General features: G+C 35.4%; 2 protein-coding genes across 14 annotated transcripts in view; both read right to left on the bottom strand.

Moving 5' to 3' along the window:
• CEP128 (centrosomal protein 128) overlaps positions 1-24,537 on the bottom strand; it is a 418,511-nt gene that overhangs the window by 355,180 nt on the left and 38,794 nt on the right. For all 13 annotated transcript variants that reach the window (XM_079128040.1, XM_079128046.1, XM_079128049.1 and 10 more), the window contains 4 exons: positions 21,660-21,786; positions 20,425-20,540; positions 17,818-17,912; positions 15,294-15,366 (listed from right to left, as the gene is read on the bottom strand). In XM_079128040.1, coding sequence (XP_078984166.1) covers positions 15,294-15,366; positions 17,818-17,912; positions 20,425-20,540; positions 21,660-21,786 — 411 coding nt within the window. The remainder of the gene's footprint in view (positions 1-15,293; positions 15,367-17,817; positions 17,913-20,424; positions 20,541-21,659; positions 21,787-24,537) is intronic.
• LOC306654744 (diphthamide biosynthesis protein 3) lies at positions 10,409-12,658 on the bottom strand. The gene has a single exon (XM_079128608.1). It carries the CDS (start codon positions 12,612-12,614, stop codon positions 12,366-12,368), a length of 249 nt encoding a protein of 82 aa, XP_078984734.1. The 5' UTR covers positions 12,615-12,658; the 3' UTR covers positions 10,409-12,365.

Genomic DNA, 24,537 nt, shown 5'->3' with positions numbered 1-24,537 from the left:
AAACTTTCAAGATATATTTTAGTTATCAAGATAATACATGATAAACAATTGTAGCCTTAGAATAATATACAATAAAGGTACTTAACAGACCACAGCCAAGCATGGTGGCACACACCTATAATCCCAGTGGCTTGGGAGGCTGAGGCATGAGAATCACAAGTTCAAAGCCAGCCTCCGCAACTTATGGAGACCCTGTCTCATGGAAAAAAAAAAAAAAACATGGGCTGGGAATGTGGCTCAGTGGTCAAGTGCCACTGGGTTCAATTCCTGGTATGTAAAAAAAAAAAAAAAAAAAAAAAAACAGCCAACAATTGAGCTACAGCCTAAAAAATTAAAAAAAAAAAACAGTGAATACTAGTAGAAAGAGAACTTTATAGAGGAAGTCATTTATTTCCACTTTCTTTTTTGTACACTATTTAAAAGTTTTCCACAGTGAATTGAATGTGCATCACTTTGTTAATTTTATTTGAACTTTAAACTGGAAGGGAGAAAAGAGTTGCAGACTCCGAGAAATTTAACACTCAAATAAGAAAACTGCTTCTTTGACAGCATGCTATCATGAATTCACAAATACAATACAATACATCAAAGAATATAAAATGCAAACGCTGACTTCAATTGGAATAAGTGAGTCATAAAATCTGTATTTTACTCAGTTGCTACACATCCAGTAAGACTCTCAAATACATGTAAGATAATATTGACTAGTTTTATTTGCTATGTGAAAGAAATTCAAATGAAATAACTTTGTTCATTTGGGTTTTTCATCATGTGGTGAAAGGCAAAACTTAAAAAAATAATATATGCTCTGTAATTAGCATTATCAAATCCCAAATTCAAACAATCTCAACTATCTAACATAAAAAAAAAAGATGACATTATAACCAGACATAACCATAGCTCACTAAAGTCTCCAAGGACCTCAGCAAAATGTGGAAGATACCTGAGTTTGGATCAAAGCCTTTTTACAAGCATGCTCACAAGTTGCTTACTTACACAGCAAATGAAAGAAACCTCATGAAGCAGCTGAAAAACTCAATAAAATTTGTGCATTAGAAACAGCAAATAATATAATAGAATTTGATATATATAAAAAAAAAAAAAAAAAGATTTAGGGAGTTTCACTTCACTTCCAAAAATGACTTATTAGATAATTCAGGTGCTTTATCTACTAAAAATAACTAGAAAAACTAGAAAGAATATTTTAAGTAAAAATATTTGAAGGCACTGCAGAGCTAAAAATAAGAATACATGAGACAAAAATGCAAGAGAAGAAGGAACCCAGAGAGGTCAGCTCATCTTTTAGGGCCACATTTCCCCCCTGAAACATCAAACCATTTCAGAAAAGGCAGTTAAGACACAAAAGCTGCAGAAATTTTCAAAGGATTTATGAGCTGAAAGGATAAAAAACTAGAGTTAAGAGCCTCCAAAGGAAAAGGTTCCTGGTTAATCACATCCACAGTTCAGGCTACAAAAGCAAAAATGAATAAATAGAACTGTATCAAACCAAAAGGAGAAACAGTCAACAAAATGAAATGGCAACCTATGAATGGTATCTGCAAATCATATAGCTGAGAAGGGGTCAATAGTCAAAATACAGAAGTAACTCACTGAACTGAATAGTGGAAAACAAATAATCTAATTTAAAAATCAGCACAACACCTGAATAGACATTTCTCCAAAGACATAAAAATGAGCAACAGGTGAAAAGGTAATCAACCTCAATCATTAGGGAAATGAAAATCAAAAGTATTCAGATATATGTTAATACCCATTAGGATGGATATTATCAAAAAGACCAAAGAGAACAAAAGTTGGTGAGGGTATAGAGGAAAAGGAACTTCTGTACACTGCTGAAGAGAAGGTAGCTTGGCACAGGCATTACGGAAAACAGTATAGAGGTTTTAAAGAAATTGAAAATGCAACTACCATACAAGTACCATATGACTCTCCTGGGCATAAACCCCTAAGGAAATGAAAACCCCATCTTGTAAAGATATCTGCACTTGGGGCGTATTTATTGCAACAATACTCAGAATATCCAAAATATGGTAACAGCCTAATGGTTCATGGATAGACAAATGGATAAAAAAAATTGCTACATATATGCAATGAAATATTATTCAGCCCTTAAAAAAACGAGATTTTGCAATTTGCCACAACATGGATGAGACTTCAGGACACTATACTAAGTGAAATAAGCCACCCATGGAAAGAAAAATGTTGTATAATCTTATCTGCATGTGGAACCTAGGAGGAAATGTTTCAAATATACAGAGAAAGAAGACAAAGTAGCAGTTGAGAGGTGGGTGCAGGAAATGGGGAGATGTAGGTCAGAGAATCCAAAATAATTAATACATAGGATGAGTGAGCTTAGAAATCTAATGTACATAACATTTATAGGTAATAAAATTGTTTTATATGTGAAATTCACCACTTTCTGGCACAAAAACAAAACAAAGAAAGCTCACTGTGAGTTATGATGGATACATCTATTTATTTTACACTTTTATATTTTGCTAGCTACATATATCCAATTATATCATGCTATATGTCTTAAATATACACAGTCACAGTTTTAAAAATAAGCAAATGCTTATTTTAAATTTGAGTTGTTTCAGGTAGGAGAAGGTCAGGGAAGAACAGAGAGGCGGAAATTTCAGGGGTGATGAAAGTCATTATTTTGATTGTGGTGATAGTTTCACAGGTATATATATACTTATGCAAAAACTTATCAAATTGTATACTTAAACAATGAACCATTTGCCATACACCCATAATATGTCAGTAAAGAAGCTAAAAAAGAAAGCTATAAACATTTAAAAGATATGCTGTGTTCATGAATTGTAAAACTCAATAATGTAAAGATTTTGGTTCTCACTAAACTGACCTTTAGAAACATTTTATTTACCTACATCACAACTTGCTGTAAAGTAACTTACCAAGACAGTAAGACACTGGCCCTGAGATATAGAAAGAAACCAGGGGCCAAAGACTCCAGAAACAGACTCTTGCACGTATGAGCATTTGATTTATGACAAAGACTGGACTGTAAAGTAACAGGGCAAGTGTGGTCCTTCCCATAAATGAAACTGCAACAACTAAAGAGCCATAGAAAATGTATTCCCCCTACTTCACACTGTCAATTTGAAATAAACATTAGACCTAAATGTGAAATGTTAAGACAATAAGCTTCTAGACATTATGTTAATGATCTTAACAAGGAACAATTTCTTAAACAGGCCAAAAGAGCACTGGTCACAAAAGAAAAGATTGAAAATTGAACTAGATTAAAAGTCCACACAAGACCCATTAAGAAAGTCTTTCAAATGAAAAGAAATACCTTGAAGAGTGGAAGACAACATATATAATACACATAACTGACAAAGTGCTGATGTAAAAACATGTAAAAACCTCCCACAAAAAAACAAACAATGCAATAAAAAGTAAGCAGTGTGTAAAAATAAAAAATAAAAAATAAATTTTAATAAAAAATAGTAAAAAAGGAAGAGGTAAGAAAAAGATGCAAACTGGCATTTCAAAAAAGAAAATATGCAACAGCCCCAAACATATAACAAGATGTTCATTATCATTAGTAATCATGAAAATGCAAAGGTAAACCAAAATGAGTATGATAACATCAACACCTGTCATAATGGCTACTGAAAGGACTGGTAATAGCAAGTGTTAGAAAGGATGAAGATATTCTTTTCTTATCCCATTAACAGCCACATTCTACATCCCTCAGAATCCTCTTTGTCCTCCATTAGAAACTGCAGACCTTATTGCAAACCGGTTTGTTTTACCGAAGATAATATTTGAACTCACTTTGTTTATTATGACAATTTGGATATTGTCTCCATAGGGGCTATTTGGTCTAGGATTGCACAGTGTCTGATTTGGGCACTGCTAATATTGATCTCCCCTTAAAGAAAAGGTTTTGGAAACTTATAGGGCCACTATAAGCCTATGGAGAGAAATCTGCAATACCCCAGATCTGCACTGCTAGAGGGGAAGCAAGAGGATTCAAGCAGAGGATATCTGTTTCTCGGTGAGGCAGTTTTTGCTGCTTATCGATCCCCTGATGTTTACCCATTTGTCTGCTGTGATGACCTGCAGTCTGCCAGCATATCTACGCCTTTTTTGAGAGCAGATTGCTCACTGTCAGACATCTATCATCCGCCATTTGCCTGCCTCTCGCCTGCCCATCACCTGCCTTATCCATCACCCAACGCTCGAGGTTCACCTCCCAATCGTCCCACAACAGTCAGCAAACTGATTGCCAACCGCCAGTGGAGCACCAGCTGCCTGCTGCTGCTTGGAAGTTCACTCTCACAGTACCTGCAGGTTTGATTACACGTGGCTGCCGCCATTTTGAGACAACAGCCAGGCCCCGTAGGAACCCTGGCCGGACTGACTGAGCCCCATCTCCAGGATCCCTCAGCCCGAACAATCACTTCCTGCCTCTGGGGCCCTCACATCGACTGACTGCTCCCTGCTGCCAGGACCCCCAGACCAACGGACTGCGCCCTATCACCGGGACCCCAGACTGATTGATTGCACGTGGCCTCCAGGATCTCACAACCACACCAAACACACAGGAACTCCAGGACCCCTGCCAGACCAACTGCATCCCATCTCCAGGACCTCCAGCTGACCACGTCCTCCCCTGAGCTGCAGCTCCCCATTTGCCAACACATTTGGAAGCCAGAGCCGCCATCTTGGATAATTCTGGAAGCCTTAGCTCTGATCTTCGGGTGGGGCAAATCCCATCCTGAGACGCCTGCTGGAGGCTTGAAGCTCATTGTCAGGTACTTCTCATGCATCAGGCTACTGAACACTGGGAGGTTTCATTAGTATATGACTGCTATACAGTAGATTTTCTTTTTTCTCCTTTTTAAAAAAATTTAAGTTTTTATTTCTTTACTTTTCTTGCTCTCTTTTCCTTTTGTTTACCTGTTCCCTCAGAGTCTCTTTCTCCCTTTTTTGCATGCTAACATCCAATTTCTTTTGATTACACTCTCACCCTTTTATTCTTTTCTAATCCCATTAACAGCCATATTCTAAATCCCTCTGCATCCTCTTTGTCCTCCATTAGAAACTGCAGACCTTATTACAAACCTGTTTGTTTTACCAAAGATAATATTTGAACTCACTTTGTTTATTATGACAATTTTGTTATTGTCCCCATAGGGGCTATTTGGTCTACGATTGCACAGTGTCTGATTTGGGCACTAGTAATATTGATCCACCCTTAAAGAAAGGGTTTTAGAAACCTATAGGGCCACTATAAGCCTATAGGGGGAAATCTGCAATACCCCAGATCTGCACTGCTAAAGGGGAAGATACATGAACAACATGAAAAAACAAGGGAAGAAAATGATCCAAACAAATCTAGATTCTATAGTAACAGAATCCAATGACAGTATGTTAGAAGAAATGTCAGAAAAGGACTTCAGATTGTACATGATTAAGATGATTCACGAAGCAAAGAATGAGATGAGAGAGCAAATGCAGGCAATGAATGATAATACCAATAAGCTGAAAGAGCACCTGCAGGAAGCAAAAGATCATTTCAACACTAAGAGATAGAGATTCTCAAAAAAAAAAAAACAAAAACAAAAAACGGAAGTCCTTGAAATGAAGGAGACAATAAACCAAATAAAAAACCTCAATGGAAAGCATCACCAAAACACTAGACCACTTGGAAGACAGAACCTCAGACAATGAAGAAAAAATATTTAATCTTGAAAATAAAGTTGCCCAATCAGAGAAGATAGTAAGAAATCATGAACAGAATCTCCAAGAACTATGGGACATCATGAAAAGACCAAATTTAAGAATTATTGGGATTGAGGAAGGCACAGAGATACAAACCAAAGGAATGAACAACCTATGCAATGAAATAATATCAGAAAATTTCCCAAACCTGAAGAAAGAAATGGAAAATCAAATACAAGAGGCTTACAGACACCAAATGCACAGAATCACAACAGATCCACACCAAGTCACATTATAATGAAAATGCCTAACATTCAAAAGACAGATAGGATTTTGAAGGCCATGAGAGAAAAGCATCAGATTACATATAGGGGGAGACCAATACAGATAGCAGCCAACTTCTCAACCCAGACTCTAAAAGCTAGAAGGGCCTGGACCAACATATTTCAAGCTCTCAAAGAAAATGGCTGCCAACCGAGAATCTTATACCCAGCAAAACTAACCTTCAGATTTGAAGATGAAATAAAATCCTTCCATGATAAACAAAAGTTAAAAGAATGTACAAATAGAAAGCCTGCACTACAGAATGTTCTCAACAAAATATTCCATGAGGAGGAAATGAAAAACAACAATGGAGGTCAGCAAAGCGAGGAACTACCTTAGAGAAAAACCACTCAAAGGAGAAACCAAGCCTACTTAAAAACCAAAAATAAGCCAAATGACTGGGAATACAAATCATATCTCAATAATAACCCTGAATGTTAATGGCCTAAACTCATCAATCAAAAGACATAGACTGGCAGAATGGATTAAAAAGAAAGACCCAACAATATACTGCCTGCAAGAGACTCATCTCATAGAAAAAGACATCCACAGACTAAAAGTGAAAGGATGGGAGGAACCTACCACGCACATGGACTCAGTAAAAGAGCGGGGGTTTCCATCCTTATATCAGATAAAGTGGACTTCAAGCCAAAGTTAGTCAGAAGGGATAAAGAAGGACATTTCATACTGCTTGAGGGAACCATAAATCAGGAAGACATAACGATAGTAAATATTTATGCCCCAAACAATGGTGCATCCCTGTACATCAAACAAATCCTTCTCAATTTCAAGAATCACATAGGCCACAACACAATAATTCTGCGCAACTGTAATGCACCACTGTCATCACTAGATAGATCCTCCAAACAAAATTCAACCAAAGAAACCATAAAACTCAATAACACAATCAATAACCTAGACTTAATAGACACATATAGAATATTCCATCCATCAACGAGCGGATACACTTTCTTCTCAGCAGCACATGGAACCTTCTCAAAAACAGACCATATGTTATACCACAAAGCAGCCCTTAGGAAATCCAAAAAAATAGAGATACTGCCTTGTGTTCTATCAGATCATAATGGACTGAGAATAGAAATCAATGACAAAATAAAAAAGGGAAATTACTCCAACACCTGGAGACTAAATAATATGCTACTGAATGAAACATGGATAACAAAAAACATCAGGGAGGAGATTAAAAAATTCTTAGAGGTCAATAAGAATGATGATACAACATATCAAAATCTCTGGGACCCTATGAAAGCGGTACTAAGAGGAAAATTCATTGCCTGGAGCACATTCCAGAAAAGAATGAAAAGTCAACAACTAAATGACCTAACATTACAGCTCAAAGCCCTAGAAAAAGAAGAACAGAATAACAGCAAAAGTAGTAGAAGACAGGAAATAATTAAAATCAGAGCTGAAATCAATGAAATTGAAGCAAAAGAAACTATTCAAAAAATTGACAAAACAAAAAGTTGGTTCTTTGAGAAAGTAAACAAAATAGACAAACCCTTAGCCACACTAACAAAGAGAAGGAGAGAGAAGACTCAAATTACTAAAATTCATGATGCAAAACGAAATATCATGACAGACACCAATGAGATATAGAACATAATGAGAAGCTACTTTGAAAACCTGTATTCCAACAAAATAGAAAGTATCGAAGACATTGACAAATTTCTAGAGACATATGCTCCTCCCAAACTGAACCAGGAGGACATACACAATTTAAACAGATCAATATCAAGCAATGAAATAGAAGAAGCCATTAAAAAACTATCATCCAAAAAAAGCCCAGGACCAGATGGATTCTCAGCCGAGTTCTACAAGACCTTCAAAGAAGAACTCATTCCAATACTTCTCAAAGTATTCCAGGAAATAGAAAAGGAGGGTGCCCCACCAAACTCATTCTAGGAAGCTAATAACACCCTCATACCCAAACCAGGAAAAGACACATCAAGGAAAGAAAATTTTAGACCAATAAACTTGATGAATATAGATGCAAAGATCCTTAACAAAATATTGGCAAACCGTATCCAAAAACATATTAAGAAAATTGTGCACCACGATCAAGTGGTGTTCATCCCTGGAATGCAAGGATGGTTCAACATTCGTAAATCAATAAACGTAATCCATCATGTCAACAGACTTAAGGTTAAGAATCATATGGTTATATCAATTGATGCAGAAAAAGTGTTTGACAAAATACACACCCCTTCATGCTCAAAACACTAGAAAAAATAGGGATAGTAGGAATATACCTGAACATTTATGCTAAGCCCATGGTCAACATCATTCTCAATGGAGAAAAACTGAAACCATTCCCTTTAAAAACGGGAACAAGACAGGGATGTCCTCTTTCACCACTTCTATTCAACATTGTCCTCGAAACTCTATCCAGAGCAATTAGACAGACTAAAGAAACTAAAGGGATACGAATAGGAAAAGAGGAACTGAAGCTGTCACTATTTGCGGATGACATGATTCTATATTTAGAGGATCCAAAAACCTCCTCCAGAAAACTTCTAGACCTCATCAATGAATTCAGCAAAATAGTAGGCTATAAAATCAACATGCATAAATCTAAAGCATTTTTATATGCAAGCGATGAAACAGCTAAAAGGGAAATGAGGGAAACAACTCCATTTGCAATCGCCTCAAAAAAAATAAAATACTTGGGAATCAATCTAACCAAAGAGGTAAAAGATCTCTACAATGAAAACTACAAAACATTGAAGAAAGAAATTAAGGAAGACCTTAGAAGATGGAAGGATCTCCCATGTTCTTGGATAGGCAGAATTAATATTGTCAAAATGGCCATACTACCAAAAGTGCTATACAGATTCAATGCAATTCCAATTAAAATCCCAATGACGTACCTTACAGAAAAAGAGCAAGCAATCATGAAATTCATGTGGAAGAGTAAGAAACCCAGAGTAGCTAAAGCAATCCTTAGCAGGAAGAGTGAAGCAGGGGGTATCGCAATACCAGAACTTCAACTATACTACAAAGCAATAGTAACAAAAACGGCATGGTATTGGCACCAAAATAGACAGGTAGATCAATGGTACAGAATAGAAGACACGGACGCAAACCCAAATAAATACAATTTTCTCATACTAGACAAAGGTGCCAAAAATATGCAATGGAGAAAAGATAGCCTCTTCAACAAATGGTGCTGGGAAAACTGGAAAACCATATGCAACAGAATGAAACTAAACCCCTATCACTCACCCTGCACAAAACTCAACTCACAATGGATCAAGGACCTTGAAATCAGACCAGAGACCCTGCATCTTACAGAAGAAAAAGTAGGTCCAAATCTTCAACTTGTTGGCTTAGGATCAGACTTCCTTAACAGGACTCCCATAGCACAAGAAATAAAAACAAGAATCAATAACTGGGATAGATTCAAACTAAATAGCTTTCTCTCAGCAAAGGAAACTATCAGCAATGCGAACAGAGAGCCAACAGAGTGGGAGAATATCTTTGCCTCTCATACTTCAGATAGAGCACTAATTTCCAGAATCTATAAAGAACTCAAAAAACTCTACACCAAGAATACAAATAACCCAATCAACAAATGGGCTAAGGAAATGAACAGACACTTCACAGACGAAGATGTACGAGCAATCAACAGATATATGAAAAAGTGTTCAACATCTTTAGTAATAAGAGAAATGCAAATCAAAACTACACTAAGATTCCATCTCACCCCAATTAGAATGGCAATTATCAAGAACACAAGCAACAATAGGTGTTGGAGAGGATGTGGGGGAAAAGGTACACTCATACATTGCTGGTGGGACTGCAAATTAGTGCAGCCATTCTGGAAAGCAGTGTGGAGATTCTTTAGAAAACTTGGAATGGACCTACCATTTGACCCAGCTATCCCACTCCTTGGCCTATACCCAAAGGACTTTTTTTTTTTTTTTTTTTTTTTTTGAAATTATCAGATTTTATTTAGCATGCCAATACAATTTATCCTGGTAATAAATTAATATGTACAGTTAAAAAAATGTTTGGTGCTATCTAAGAAAAATGCTCTGAATGTATAAAATATATGCAGAATCCTTTAAACAGCCAACTAAATTTTCAAACTCAGAAGTGTGGTAACATCAAGTCACTGATGAAAACTGGAGTTCCCATTTCCTGTAATTCATGATTCAGACAGTTTCAAGTTTATAAAGGTTTTAATTATCCATTCCATTCCAGTAAGCTCCCACACCTGAAATGAGAACTGACAGTTGAAAACCTTCTGACCCCATCTCCTATACCTGCACAGGTGAGGAATCCACTGGCCTGGTTGGCCTCAGACTCCAGAGCTAAGCAGAGACTGGGTTAAATCATAAATCAGTTCACAGAGGTGCCCCACAAATGTCTGTGGGGCTAAATAAGGCACAAGCATCACTCAGAACTCTAGTCACACCTGAAAAACCTTGGTTTTACTTTCTGCTTACTATAGGATTAATTCCTGGTATGTTCTTTCTCAAACTTAACACAGTTGCTTTAAAACAAAATCATTCTATTATTGCAGTATATCAACAATCACTGACTGCCAAAGCTGTTTATATTTCTTTTCTCCTGGGATGTTTGAACTTGGGAAACTTTCTTCCTGTTCTATGCTCACAGTAGACCTACATCAAGGTTGTCTGTTCATCAGCAGGAGAGAAAGTTTATGTTAGCACCACCTATGATGAGCATGGGACAGTTCATTTCTCTTTGCAGGTCGCTGCCACCAGAATCAACCTGTACCCTGCTCTGTTCATCTGAGCAGTCACTTTGCTTTTCAAAGAGTATGGATTATTTCTGGGCTGACAGTGTTCCAAAGAGTCAATGAGATTTCTCACTGTATCACAAATACACCATATAACATACCAATTACGTCTAGCGTACAATTTTGATTTATTATGTCTCAACCTAATGCCTGCATATAGCCATGCTGCTACAAGATTAAAAAAAAAAAAAAGTCCACTTATTTTAATTTAAACTTCCAAGGAGTGTATAGTTTATTTATCAATCAGTGTAGAACACTGATACTCTAGTATGCTTTTCTAATTACAGGAGCCACCCAAAACAACTTGCCAGTTATCAGTGCATTTTCATATATGCAGCAAAGTTGTGTTTATAATGGAAATTTTCCAATTTTCTCATGATTCTAATTTCTTGCTACTCTCAGCACTCTAGCAAAGGAAGACCAGTAGTCTATCTTCATATATTTCTCTTCTCCATGGCAACACTTCTCTGTAGGAGTGCATGTTTGGTTTGGTTGCATGCTATAGAGGCTTATTAGATGTGTCCATATGGATGTATTTACTCAGAACAGGCCTCCCATTTTCAAGTTCATTCTCCATTGTAAATGCTTTATTTTTTAGTAGTGACACAATACTGTGATAGGCTAAAAGCACTGGCACCAGTCACAGAGACTTGGCCTTAACCCCTCTATGAACTACAATTTCATTAACTTTATCAGAAAATAAACAAAATTCCAAATACAAAAATATTTGCTTTGATCTGGTAAAATAATTAAAGCATTCATTTGCTAACTTGGCCCGTTTAACTCCTCTCATTAACAACTTTGCTTCCTTTTTTTTTTTAAATCACGTCATGATTTTTAAGGAACATAAGGAATCGCCACTTCTTTGACTCTTTCACTTTAGACTTTTCTTCCTTATTCACTAACTTGTGTGATGGAGAAACTGTAGCCCATCTTTTCTCTTACTAGAACTCTGTGCATGAAGTGTAACACAAATGACATGCTAAACAGAACATGAACATTCTAATAATGGCAAGACTGGAGAGACTGGCTTGGTGAGGGAATCCGAAGTGCAGTACTGATGAAGCAACGGATTTTCTTTAAGTTAGAATAATAAAGCTGATTCAAATTTCAAAGAAAGGGCTAATTTTAACCATCTTAGAAACTAATTAAAAATATAATCTCATTTTAACTAAGAAATCCTAATGACTGAGGTAGATGATGCTGTTATCAGATACAGAATTAGGTTTAAGGTATAAACATGATAACTAAGGGAAAGAAAGCACTGATTTAAAATTATCTTCCTTTAAATTCAGGTGGATAATTAAGAATGCTTCCAATTCAATGTTCTAAACATGAAATCCGGGTATGACATGTCTGGGGCTCACTTCTCTATTTGAAGATGAATTCAGCAGTTGGTGAAAAGATACACATGAAAACAGAATGGCAATCCACAAAACAGCTGTCCCCTTGAAAAAAATCAGTTTCTCTGCATTTGATATTTCCATCTGGGCTCATTCTTAACTGTTCAGGATGTGGATTCCTGAAGGTTTCTTCAGCATTTTACTAATTCTTTGTTGGTTGAAGGGGCTGGGACTGTTTCTCCACACATAAATTGATCTTTGTCATAAATCACTTTTATAATGAGAGAGCAGCTAGGACAGGTTGCCACGTCTTCCCCATTCTCCAAATCTTCCTTGGTGATGGAAAAGTTATCCCCACATGGGCAGGGGTAGAAATACGTTTCGGAGTCCTCGTCATATTGGAAGTCCTCGATCTCCACCTCGTCGTGAAACACCGCCATGGTCGTCGGGGCCAGCAAAACACTGCGGCCCCGGCCGTCCTACAGCTCCTCTAGTTGGTCTAACTTTCTCAAGGCCCCCCAAAGGACTTAAAATCAGCACACTACAGAGATACAGCCACATCAATGTTCATAGCAGCTCAATTCACAATAGCCAGACTATGGAACCAACCTAGATGCCCTTCAATTGATGAATGGATAAAGAAACTGCGGTATATATACATACAATGGAATATTACTCAGCCATAAAGAATAATAAAATTATGGCATTTGTAGGCAAATGGATGAAATTAGAGATTATCATGCTAAGTGAGATAAGCCAATCTAAAAAATCCAAAAGACGAATGATCTCACTGATAAGCGGATGATGGCATGTAATGGGGGGGGTGGGAGGGGGGCAAGAATGGAGGAAGGAGGGACTGTATAGAGGGAAAAGAGAGGTGGGAGGGGTGGGGGGAGGAAAAAAAATAACGGAATGAATCAAACATCATTACTCTATGTAAATGTATGAATATGCAAATGTATGCTGTTACTCCATGTACAAACAGGAACAACATGTATCCCATTTGTTTACAATAAAAAATAAATAAATAAATAAATAAATAAAAAGAAAGGATGAAGAGTACATGAATTCTCATACATTAGGAGTGGGAGTATAAATTAGTGCAAGCACTTTAAATCTATTTATTGGTATCTACTTAATTTGAAGGCACCTTCCATGCATTCCAACAGAAATGCATGTACATGTGCACAAATATACTGAATAAGATTAGTCAAAACAGTATTACTCATAACAACCCAAAATTCAAATTAATTTAAATATTTATCATAGACTGCAAAATATATTTTTGCAATATATGCATACATAAAAAACACTAAGGAGTCCCCCAAAAAGCAAAAATTAACTGCAAAAATCTGAAGAACCTAAAATAACAGCCATAAACAGGGTCATCATAATAAATATTAAAAGTCAGACACACACACACACACACACACACACAATGGACATACGATTCCATTTACCTAAGAAATTCAAAACCCAAAAAATTAATTTATAGGGTTAAAACTCTAAATAATGGCTGCCTATAAAAAGGAAGAGTTAGTGTTTGAAGACAGCAATGAAGCAGCTTCTTGGGTAATGTTCTTTTCCTGGATGTGGTGGTTACATGTGAATATCCACCTTGTTAGAATTGAGCTATAGTTACCTGTACTTCCCCATGTACATTGTGCCTCCAATTTTTAAAAATTAAAAAATGACAAAGCTTCAGCAGGTTTGCCATCATATGACAGCCTCACACTAGAATTTGTGAGAAGAGCTAGAATGTCAGTAAGTTAAAGAGGAGACCTCAGAACTATATTCTTAAATGTGTACATTTATCTTTAATTTAGCTGGTATGTAAATCAGACGCCATAGATTTCTTGCTTTGTGAACCACTGCAAAAAACTAAGAAAGGCAACAATACGTTGATGTCAGAGATGACCTTTTTAAGTACGTGATGTTTTAGATATTTTAAATGGGTACATTTTAAACTAAAGGTGCTCTTGCATATCTGGGGGGAAAACAACTAGGCTTTTGTGTAAAAAAAGAGGTATACCACAGTCACACACCAAATGCCACATGCTCACACACTAACTGAAAAGATCATATCTATTTCAGCAGAAGAGGCATTATATCTTCACCTTCCTGCATCTCTCCACAGAGAAACTAGTATCAAAAATACAGAAGAAAGGTGATTTTATGTAGATGGGATTGTTTCATATTCTGAAATGGGCAAATTTCATTGCAAGAGCAGTAACTGAGTCAATCTCTTTGAAAATAGAGCATATCTCTCAGCACATGAAGCCAATACATTCAAACTCTAAAATGAACTCAATCTATATATGTAAGAAACTGTAAACGCAATTAACTGGAGATAATGATCTGCTTTGACAAGGAAACTTTCAATTTTAATAAAAGAAATGAAGTGAAAAAAATTCTAATTTTCCTTACTTTGAAAAACAAAAAGCATGTGGGAAATGAGTAATATACATAGCTCCTAAAGCTGACAAATCTGTTAAGTGTAGTGGCAATTTCTATTGATAATCTTCTCAAGAAAAAAAAAAAAATCAATGACATGGACAAAATGAACACTATACACACTTTATTTTTACCGTAATTCTACCAACAATAGTGATTAGACTCAAGTAAATAACTGAATAATGAGTGTCAACAATCTCTGCAATAACACTTGGGAATTAAGGCATTTTCAACAAGCACCATATCAAACAAAAACAGCAATGAAGTCTTTGTAGCAAGTATTATTATACATTTACTGATCTGAAAATAACTACTGGGGAGTACTCTAGAGCCTGTTACAGAAAGCATTCTGCATTTCTGAAATATCACTCAATAAAAGCTATGAAAATAAATAAATAAATGATCCAATCACATTTAAAATCTCTTTCAAATATTCATAAAACTAAATAGTAAAAATTAAAAATTAATTTTCTATACTACTGTGAGATACTTTAACCTTAAATTCTTAAACTTCATGAGCATTATAGAAAAGATTAGTCTTAGATAAAATGGCATATACCTAAAGTTAAGCTCTGCTGAGCCTCATTATGATTATAACCACCCTGGCCACCTCTTTCCTCCATCTACACTTGAAATATAAAACTTTTTATAAATAGAGTCCTCACCACTTCTTGCTTCTGGGTTTCATTAAGTTTTTCAGTCAATTGTTCTAAAACCCTTTTTGTTTCTGCATCCGACCTAAGCAAAAAAAAAAAAGAAAAAGATTTTAAGTTAGATATCTGAGAAAATATACAGAATGAAGGAAATTTACAATATAATTTTAATTATTACATAATATTCTATTGCAGTGGTTCTCGAACATTAATAAACATATAAAATGCCAGAACTTGTTAAAACACAGACTGTTGGACTCCACTCCCCAAATTTCTGAACCAGTAAATGTGGAATGGGGCCCAAGAATATGCATTTCTGCAAATTCCTAAATGAGGCTGATTCTGTGCACCTGGGTGCCCAACTTTGAGAAGTACTTGTACACTAGAATATCACCTTCATAAAGAAACGTGCTCTAATAGCTCTCATTTGTAATTAAGAAAAAAGGAAGGAAGAAGGGGAAGACAAAGTTCTTAATCTCATACCCTGTCTAGCAATTACAATCAAATTATAGAGTGTGATGTACAAACTCTATCACCATTTCCTCATCAAATGAAAAGCATACATTATAAATAACCAAAAAGCATGGAAAAACTACACTTCTATACCTCTGGACCCACTCTGTACTGGCAACCAAGCATAACCTCTTCCATTCTTAATGCTTGTTACCTTCGTCACTTTCAACTCCAAACATTTTCACTTGACTCCTTGTTTTCAAGTATTTAGCTCACTCCCATCCCTCATGCATTATTCCAAATTGATTTTTTTTTTTTTTTTTGGCTCATATTGTATCATGCTCACATTTTGGTCAGTGTCATACTTGGATCATAACTTTCTTGTACTGTTTTCTTTTCTAGAGTTTCTCATTATCTTTTAGTATTATTTGCCATCCATTGATATTTTCATCCCGTTTCTTATCAAATCATCCTTTTAAGAAAAAGATCTACTCCATTCTACACTACCTTGTTCTCAAAGGACATTTACTTTCCCCACTCTAATTTGGAGTGAATATTCTGTGGGCCTGCTTTATGGTTGTTATTCTGAAGTTGCTTCCACTTAATTCCTAGGCTAGTTTTAATGTTTCTTATATTCTATATCTTCCTCTCTTGGTTAAAATCTTATTTTATTTATATGACCTTAGATAATTTCATCAGATCATAAGGAAGTTACTCTAAAAAAAGCAAATTTTCTAACTTGTTGTTTTTGACTTGGTTTTGTTATTGGCAGTGTTGGGAAAAATTTTCTAAATTGTAAATCTCTGAAAATGTGTTTATTTTTACCTCAGGTTCCATCTCCAGCAAACAGATATTTCACCTCTCTGTGCTTCTATTTTCTCATTCATAAAATGGAGAAAATAACAAATGGATACTTCTTAGAGTTACTGAAAGAATTAAATTTAAATCTGCCTATCCTGAAGTAATTGCTTAATGATATTTGCTAATAATACTAGCAATAGCAGAGTCTAGTTTTTTTAAATTTTCTGGCTTCCTCTTCTAAAAGCAGGTAAGTAATGCAGACTACACTAGATAAATTTAAAGGTTATAGTTTGGACTGTGTGCTGCAGCAATGTAGAACTGGCATAGGATATAATTTAGGTAGTAGAATTAGAAAGTGTACATGGTAAACAGGTTTCAGTTCAGCTTTGTCACCCCCTAATCTTTGTGTATACAGACTGTAACTCTTAAATATAAAGTTTTGTTTCTTAGAAAAATATAGCCTCCAAAATAAAGCCACTTGCCACTGTTGATAAAAAGAAAAAAAATAAGTTGGGCATGTTGGCACACTCCTATAATCCCAACTACTTTCAAGGCTGAGACAGGAAGGTCCAAAGTTCAAGACTAGCCTCAGCAATTTAATGAGATCTTATCTCGAAAAAAAAAAAAGGGCTGGGGATGTAGCTCAATGGTAGAGTGGCCCTGGATTCAATCCCTAGTACCACAAGAAAAATGAAAAGATAGTGAGAAAGTTTTAATTAAGTGACAGTTCTTAGGAACTCTCCAGAACTGCTGAAAATTGCAAAGGCTAGGATGAAGTTAACCACTGACTTCCAAAGATTTTGACTAAAAACTGAGATATTGGATTCCACAGTGGCACATATTCATTGACAGATTCCACGCTAAGCTTTTTTCCTGCAATGCCAAGAATCAGACAGGCAGTCAATCTTGGCCCATGTATGTGTGAATGTGCATGTGGGTGTTTGTGGGGGTGAGGGGCGGTGTGTGTCTCTTTCTCTCTCTCTGGTACCAATGGATTCCCAAATCAACCTCTTTGCTAAGATCTCAAAACATATCTCTTCGTAATGTCAGTATGCCACTGTATTAAGTTAAAGTGTTTTTAGAAATATGAAATTAACTTGTCTAACACTGAGTCATGATATATTCTAAATTCAAAGGGCTTTCAACTAATCTATTAATAAATTATAAAATACTCATACAAAAACACAGCACTGTTTCTTAAATCTAGGTAAACATGTGAATTTCAGAAATTAATTTGTTCTCCTAGTAATTCATGTCTCCCATGAAAACCATATTCTTTTACCGGCTTCTTCTGGAAATCTCCCTGTTGAAATCCTCCCCAAGGCGAACTTGTTCACTGCTGAGGTCTCGGAGAGACTGATGAAAAGCATGCATACCCTAAAGAAAAAGTCAGCAAACTCTGTCTCTTTCACAATTATTCAACTCTGCTACTGTAGTATAAAACTAACCATAAACCAAAGAGCATAGTTATATTACAATAAAGCTTCATTTTATAAGCCCATGTGCCCTAGTTTGCCAATCCCTGATGCAAATAAATTCTTGCCCATGTGCAAGAAATTCAAAATGAAAACACTAAACATAGCCCCAAAATCCATACTCCTCCAGTGGAGTATCATGCATCAGTGAAATGAAATAATCAAAGCTAATCACACATTAGTAAGGTTGAACATTGAAAATATAATATCAAATGAAAAAAATAAATTCTAAAAGAAGACATACAGTAATATTCAATTTATAAATGATTTAAAGGTAGGCAATACTAATAAGATGTAGTAAAAATGATTCTTAAGAAAGGAAAACATGATGAATAGAAAAGTCAGGATAGTGCTCAGGGAAAAGATGGCACACCACAGAGGCTCGGGGTATGATGATGCTTTGTTACTTACATGGTGTACAACCTCATTGTTGTACATTCATCTATAAATAAATATGCTACCTATAAATACATATATATACTATAATTCATAATGAAATTTGTTTAAGTTACACAGACTTACAGAAACAACAAATGGATGCATTTGTATGCATATTAAGCAACTAATCAATGCCACCTACCTGCTGGGAAACAAGTGGTTTGCAATCTTACATGGGATACAGATTTGTAAACAAAATACAAACTTCACTGGGGCATTGAGAATGCATAGTTAAGTGGAGTTAAGGATCTTCTCAAGAAAAAATTTGACTTAAAATAAGGAATAATAAGAAGAAAGGGGTAGAGGTAATATAGTGAATAAGCAACAAACACCCTCTTAGGTTTGCCATCATGATTTCATGACTTTATAATTCTACAAACCAGAATCCTCATCATCATCCTTGGCACCTCCTTTCCACTCATTTCTACCTTCCCCACAAGACTATCTGACATCAAGGCCTTTCAATTTTATCCATTTAATAGCTTTAAAATCTACCTGCTTCTCTCCAACTCCCTCTTATCCTAATCCAGATGACCATCACTTCACACACAGAACACAGACAAATCTGTGCCCACATTGATGCCATTTTCCCTAGTAGGGGCAGATTGATGTCTTCAAAATAATTCTGTCAGTCCCTTACACAGCTCTCTGTGTTTTTAGCTCTTTGTATTGCTTTAGCTACATTATCTTCTTTAAATTTCTCAGAGGTACCATCTTCCCTGCTGCCAAGCTATTTGTTCTACCTTGAATGACTCTATTTTCAGATCTTGACTCAACCAGCCTTGCTTCAGAAAGCCTTTGCTGATTAAGACAGGTCCATCTACTACATGCTCTCAATGCCCTCTGTACTTTCCATTACAGCATACCCTTCGTTTCATATTTATGGGTCTACTGATAAACTTATTCAATGAACATCTAACATCCCATATAGATTATAAACTTGATGTAAATATTTTTTACTTATCACTGTCACAAATGAGAGAAGTACTACAGTAAACAAGTAATGTTAAGATGTTGTATGCTCTGGGTTTCATTATATAGTGTATGCCAGCAAATAGCACTTATTAAAACAGAATATATGCCATGTGCAGTGACACTCGCCTGCAATCCCAGCAGCTTGGAAAGCTCATGAGTTCAAAAGTCAGCCTCGGCAACTTAGGGAGGCACTTAGCAACTAAGCGAGATCTTGTCTCTAAATAAAATACTAAAATGGGCTGTGGCTATGGCTCAATGGGTTGAGCACCCCTGGGTTCAATCTTCAGTACAAAAACAAAAAAACAAAGAAACAAAGAAAAAGAATACACTTAAGGAAATTTTCTTTCTACAAAGTGTTTTCTAATGCATCTGGTTCTATTTTAACTTATGCTTATGCTTAAGCTTGAGCCAGCTACAACTACAGATGAGTACCCTAAGACAAACTTTGAGCACCTAATCCTAAAACCACCAATACAAAGACATCAAAACCAGAAACTTCCCCTAGCCCTGCAGAGAACTTTAAAAGAAATATATTTATAAAACTAATACTTCAATGAATATATCAAGTATGGAATGTCTTACTTAATACAAAGTATCTCCTTTAATGATTCAACAATAAGAAAAACATCAAAGGTGAAAAAAAAAAATCAATAGGTCCATCACACATGGACTAACTCACTATTTGTTCAAACTTAGCAAAATAGAAAGTAACTGACTTGATAGGGCTTTCAAAAGAGTGAGTCACCTGTTCAGGGAAGGAAACAAAACATGTCCAACTAAACTCACTTTTAAATCTTCTATAATCTTTCAGAACAAAATTCAAAATAAATATGTGATAATGATTCATGCATTGGAAATAAAGCAATTTACTTAGTTTAAAAGAAAAAAGTACAAAGCTGCTGATAAGCAAATTCTTAAAATTTAGCATAAAGTTCAAATGTCACTTACATAAAAATGTAAGGAAATGCAACACACACAAATTACACAATGGCACAAAGTACCTGAACCATGTCATCAGTCTCCCGAACAAACCGGACACCAGTTCTGGACCTAATTCGTTTAATACCCTGTGAATCATAGTCCTTGAGAGGCGAGGTAGGTGGAAAACGGTGGCTCTCTTTGCAAATGAAAAAAAAGGAAGGGGATTAAAACACTGCATGAGAATAAACAATCTAGAATTTTACACTATACATACAAACCAGATGTTGACATACATGTGACCTTAACCGAGACTATTCCCAAGTACATGCTATATCCATAAAGTTCCAAAATACTGACACTAATCTATCTCTTAAAGCAGATAAAATGAACAAGAGAATCAACCCAGGAATAGAACATGCCAAAAGTTCCAAGTTTTTTATACTTCCCAAAGAAGCAACTTTAGTATCTTGCTATACAAAAAGTTTCTAAATAAAAAGCTTTTATGACTCCCTAAAGTATAATTTAATCCTAATAAAACAGTATTTTAAAAATAACAAATTAATCTAACATCTGAATAGAGCACATAAATCAACTAAAACCAAGTTGATAAAAATGATAATATCCCATTTTTAATCATTATTCTGGTGATGGTCAGCAACATAAGTAATGCAAGGCACTGGTGTTCAATCCATCTAAACCACCTCCATTCACAAAATGAATCTTGGTGCCATGGGAAAGAATAAGTAAGATTACATACAAGGAAACTAAGTATTTTATAACTTTTAACCTAGGAATTGTTATCTAGTTGCACAACAAGGCTAAAACTCACTTTCTCTCAATGGAAATCACAATCAGATGTTTGAAAACTATTGTGCTAGGACAAGATTATTAACCCAGAGAGCATACTACGTAGTAAATCTTATTTGTGTCTTTGTTTTGATTCTTTGGTGGCAGACAAATAAAAGATTTATCAGGTAAAGCTCCAGGTGGTCTACAATTTGAGAAAAACAAAACTAACAGAATAACAAACACCCTTTAATAAATTCCTAAATAGGGGGCTGGGGATGTAGCTCAGTTGGTAGAGTGCTTGCCTCACAAGCACAAGGCCCTGTGTTCAATCCCCAGTACCGCAAAAAAAAAAAAAAAGAAAAGAAAAGAAAATTCCTAAATAGGCAGTATAAAATTCTTGAGGACTGCATGTTCTAACACCTTATTTTGCATGACCCTGTGTATGTACTGTATCTCTCCAAAGACTAAATGCATTCAACATGTACTTCAGGTAAAAAAGAGTCTTCAGAACATTTTACAAGTTTACCTGTCACAGTGCCACCATCAAGGTCACTTGCGCTCAGACTTGTAACAGAAATACTTCTCCCTCCTGAGTTTCTCAACAATCGCTGATTTCGTAGTTGGCCTACTGACTGTTCCAAGTTTTCTTTTAACTAAATTAAAGAATATAATGAAGAGTTAATCTTTTAAGAGTGAATCTTCCAAATACAAACAGCTACAGATCTTAAAAGCTATTTCTGAAATATCTGGATGCACAAAGAAAATCAGTATCAGAGAAATTTTGAACTAAGTTATATTAGGAAATATAAAAACAATAAACAATGTTTTAAGAACCAACACAGACATCTGGTTTTAAATAGTATCTGTCACTACCTGTTCTATCTTTCTATTGCCAGAATGTGGATGAGATATGAACTATCAGGGTTTACTAACAAGCTTGAAGTGTCTAATTGATGTATACCCATAAGAAAAACATAAAAGGCCAACACATCTGAACCAAGAAGAAGGCTTTCTTCCTTCTAAACATGATTTCAGAATCCACAAATTTGTAACAAAGCAGAAACTCAACAGTGGTCACGAAGAAGAAACTGCTACTGAAACAATGTACACTGCCCAACTATATCAGAGCACTACTTCTATGCATTCAAATACTGCAAATTCCAGAAAACTGTGCAAACAGACATGGGACTATGAGCACACACTAAAGACCACTGTTGTCCGAATGTTCTCTTCAGATGATGAGGGAATCAGTCAGCAGTGGACATAAGAAGACATCTTTTTAGACCTAAAGAGCTACAATAATAAAAGTATGCTAAACATTGAAAATAACAGCCACGGTTGTACACAGCTACAGATCTGAGAAGATGATCTGACTAACACCCAAAGAAATAGAAACAGAGAGTAAAGCTGAGGAAAATCTACAAACCCAGAACTACTGGAGAACTTGAGGTCACAATCTCATCCAAGGATGAATAAAAAATAATAAAAACTTAAGAATGATTCATGGATCCACAAAACAATTCATCTATAACTCCTAAATTTGGCCAGGTTTAAAAGGTACAACACCATTTATGGAGATAATAAGTTGGCCAACCTGGGAAAATGTGCAGAAAAAAACAGACTTAGTTGAAGGAAGAGGACAGATGAAACAGAATATGAGTCATGAACGAAGTAAATTCTTTTTCATTTTAGTTGTTTGGATTTAACTCTTCTGGAAAATCAAGGTTAAAGCAATCTAGATTAAAAGGAGTAGAGTTAGAATTTCAGGAATCAATCTCTAATCCCTCTCATTTCTGGAAAAAAAATTAAAACAAAACGCTAATATTTTTACATTTCTTTGTCCCCTGCTTCTTTAAGTTGTGATAGATGCAAAACCATGCTGGGAACCTCATTATATTTTAAGTGAAACATTTTTTTCTCAAGTTTCATATGTCTTCTACTCTCTTCTGTATTCTTCATCCATTCATTCTTTCTTTCTCCTTTTCAGATATCTTATACTGACTCACTTTCAATGTGTTAACTCTCTTTCCAACTGTATAGAAGCTGCTATTTAATCCATCCATTGAAGATTGGTAGTTTACTTATACATCTTATTTTTTGTTTCAGGAATTTTTATTTAACTTTCAATTCTTTGCCAAAATTTTCTTTCTTATCTTTTAATTTCTTGAACATATTAATCACAGTTACTTTAAAGTCCCATTACATTTGTATTTGGTATTTCCTATGGTTTTCAGTCACATTTTGTCATGGGAAGTAAATATGAATAAAACTGTAAAGATAATTTAAATCTTTTAAGAATAACATCTTCTAGAATGGCTTCATTTTGCTTCTAGCATGAAGTCAGAGTAGAGTCACTACCAATGCCAAACCACCTCAATCCAGACAGAAACTGAGTTTATTCAAAATGGGGTTCTGTCCCCATGAGGGTTCTTCTAGTTTTAGTTTATTACTTCTCTTATTTTCAATTCACATTTCCCCTAGTTATCAGCCTTTGGGGTCTCAGTTAAAAGCTGGAGGGCTCCTAACCTCCAGTTCAGGTCGCCTGTCCTCTTGAGTAGATTAACAGTGGCATGGGTTGATAAGATTATTTTGGAACAATTTTCCTGCTGAGTACAATTAAAAAGATGAAGGGGGGGTAAAGAATAAAATAATAATAATAATAATAGTAATATGAATCCATCATAACTACAAAGTTGTCTGATCCTAGGCTCTGTTTCTAAGCACCTTTTCTAGAATCATCCATCACCTTGAAGGAGAAGAGCCCCAAACATAGGACTCTTCCTTCTGGGTTTCCTTTTCTTACCAGATCCTGACTGCAAAATTCCTCACTGCCTTGGCAGTTCTCTGCCATCAGAGAAATATTCATAATATTTTCTTTTAATTTTTTTAAGCTTTCTGGTTGTTCTTACCAAGAAAATTGATCCAATGTAATCTTATCTACCAATGCCAAGAGTAGAACTTGCCAGCATCCTTTTTATGTGGGTTTATTTGCTAATAAATTATAAACTATAAAACTAAAAGCTGATGAATAAAATGAATTTTCACTTACACACACATGCCCTATTATTAAAAATAGAACACTACAGAATGTACAGAAAAATATTATAGAACAAAATAAAAGGAAACATTACACCAATTTACAGAACTAATTTGCAGATTAGTTCTAGTGTTGGAAAGAAAATTATTTCAGAAACAAGATAAAAATTCAGGAAAACTAATTGACAATCTAATTTTAAAACTATGAAAAGATCTATATTAAACCACTGGAGATATACAGTCTGATATATAAAGCCCCAAAAAATGAAATGTAAAGTTAGAGAGGAACAAAACTATTTTAAGGTACTCCTACAAGTCTCAAGGCAAAAATAGGTCCCCCACCTAAAATGTAAAACTAAAAATAAAAC

This window comes from Sciurus vulgaris (assembly GCF_902686455.1).
Source record: "Sciurus vulgaris genome assembly, chromosome: 2".
NCBI classification, from domain to species: Eukaryota; Metazoa; Chordata; class Mammalia; order Rodentia; family Sciuridae; genus Sciurus; species Sciurus vulgaris.
The sequence above is the reverse complement of the archived record's forward strand: the minus strand, read 5'-3'. Positions and strand labels throughout refer to the sequence as shown.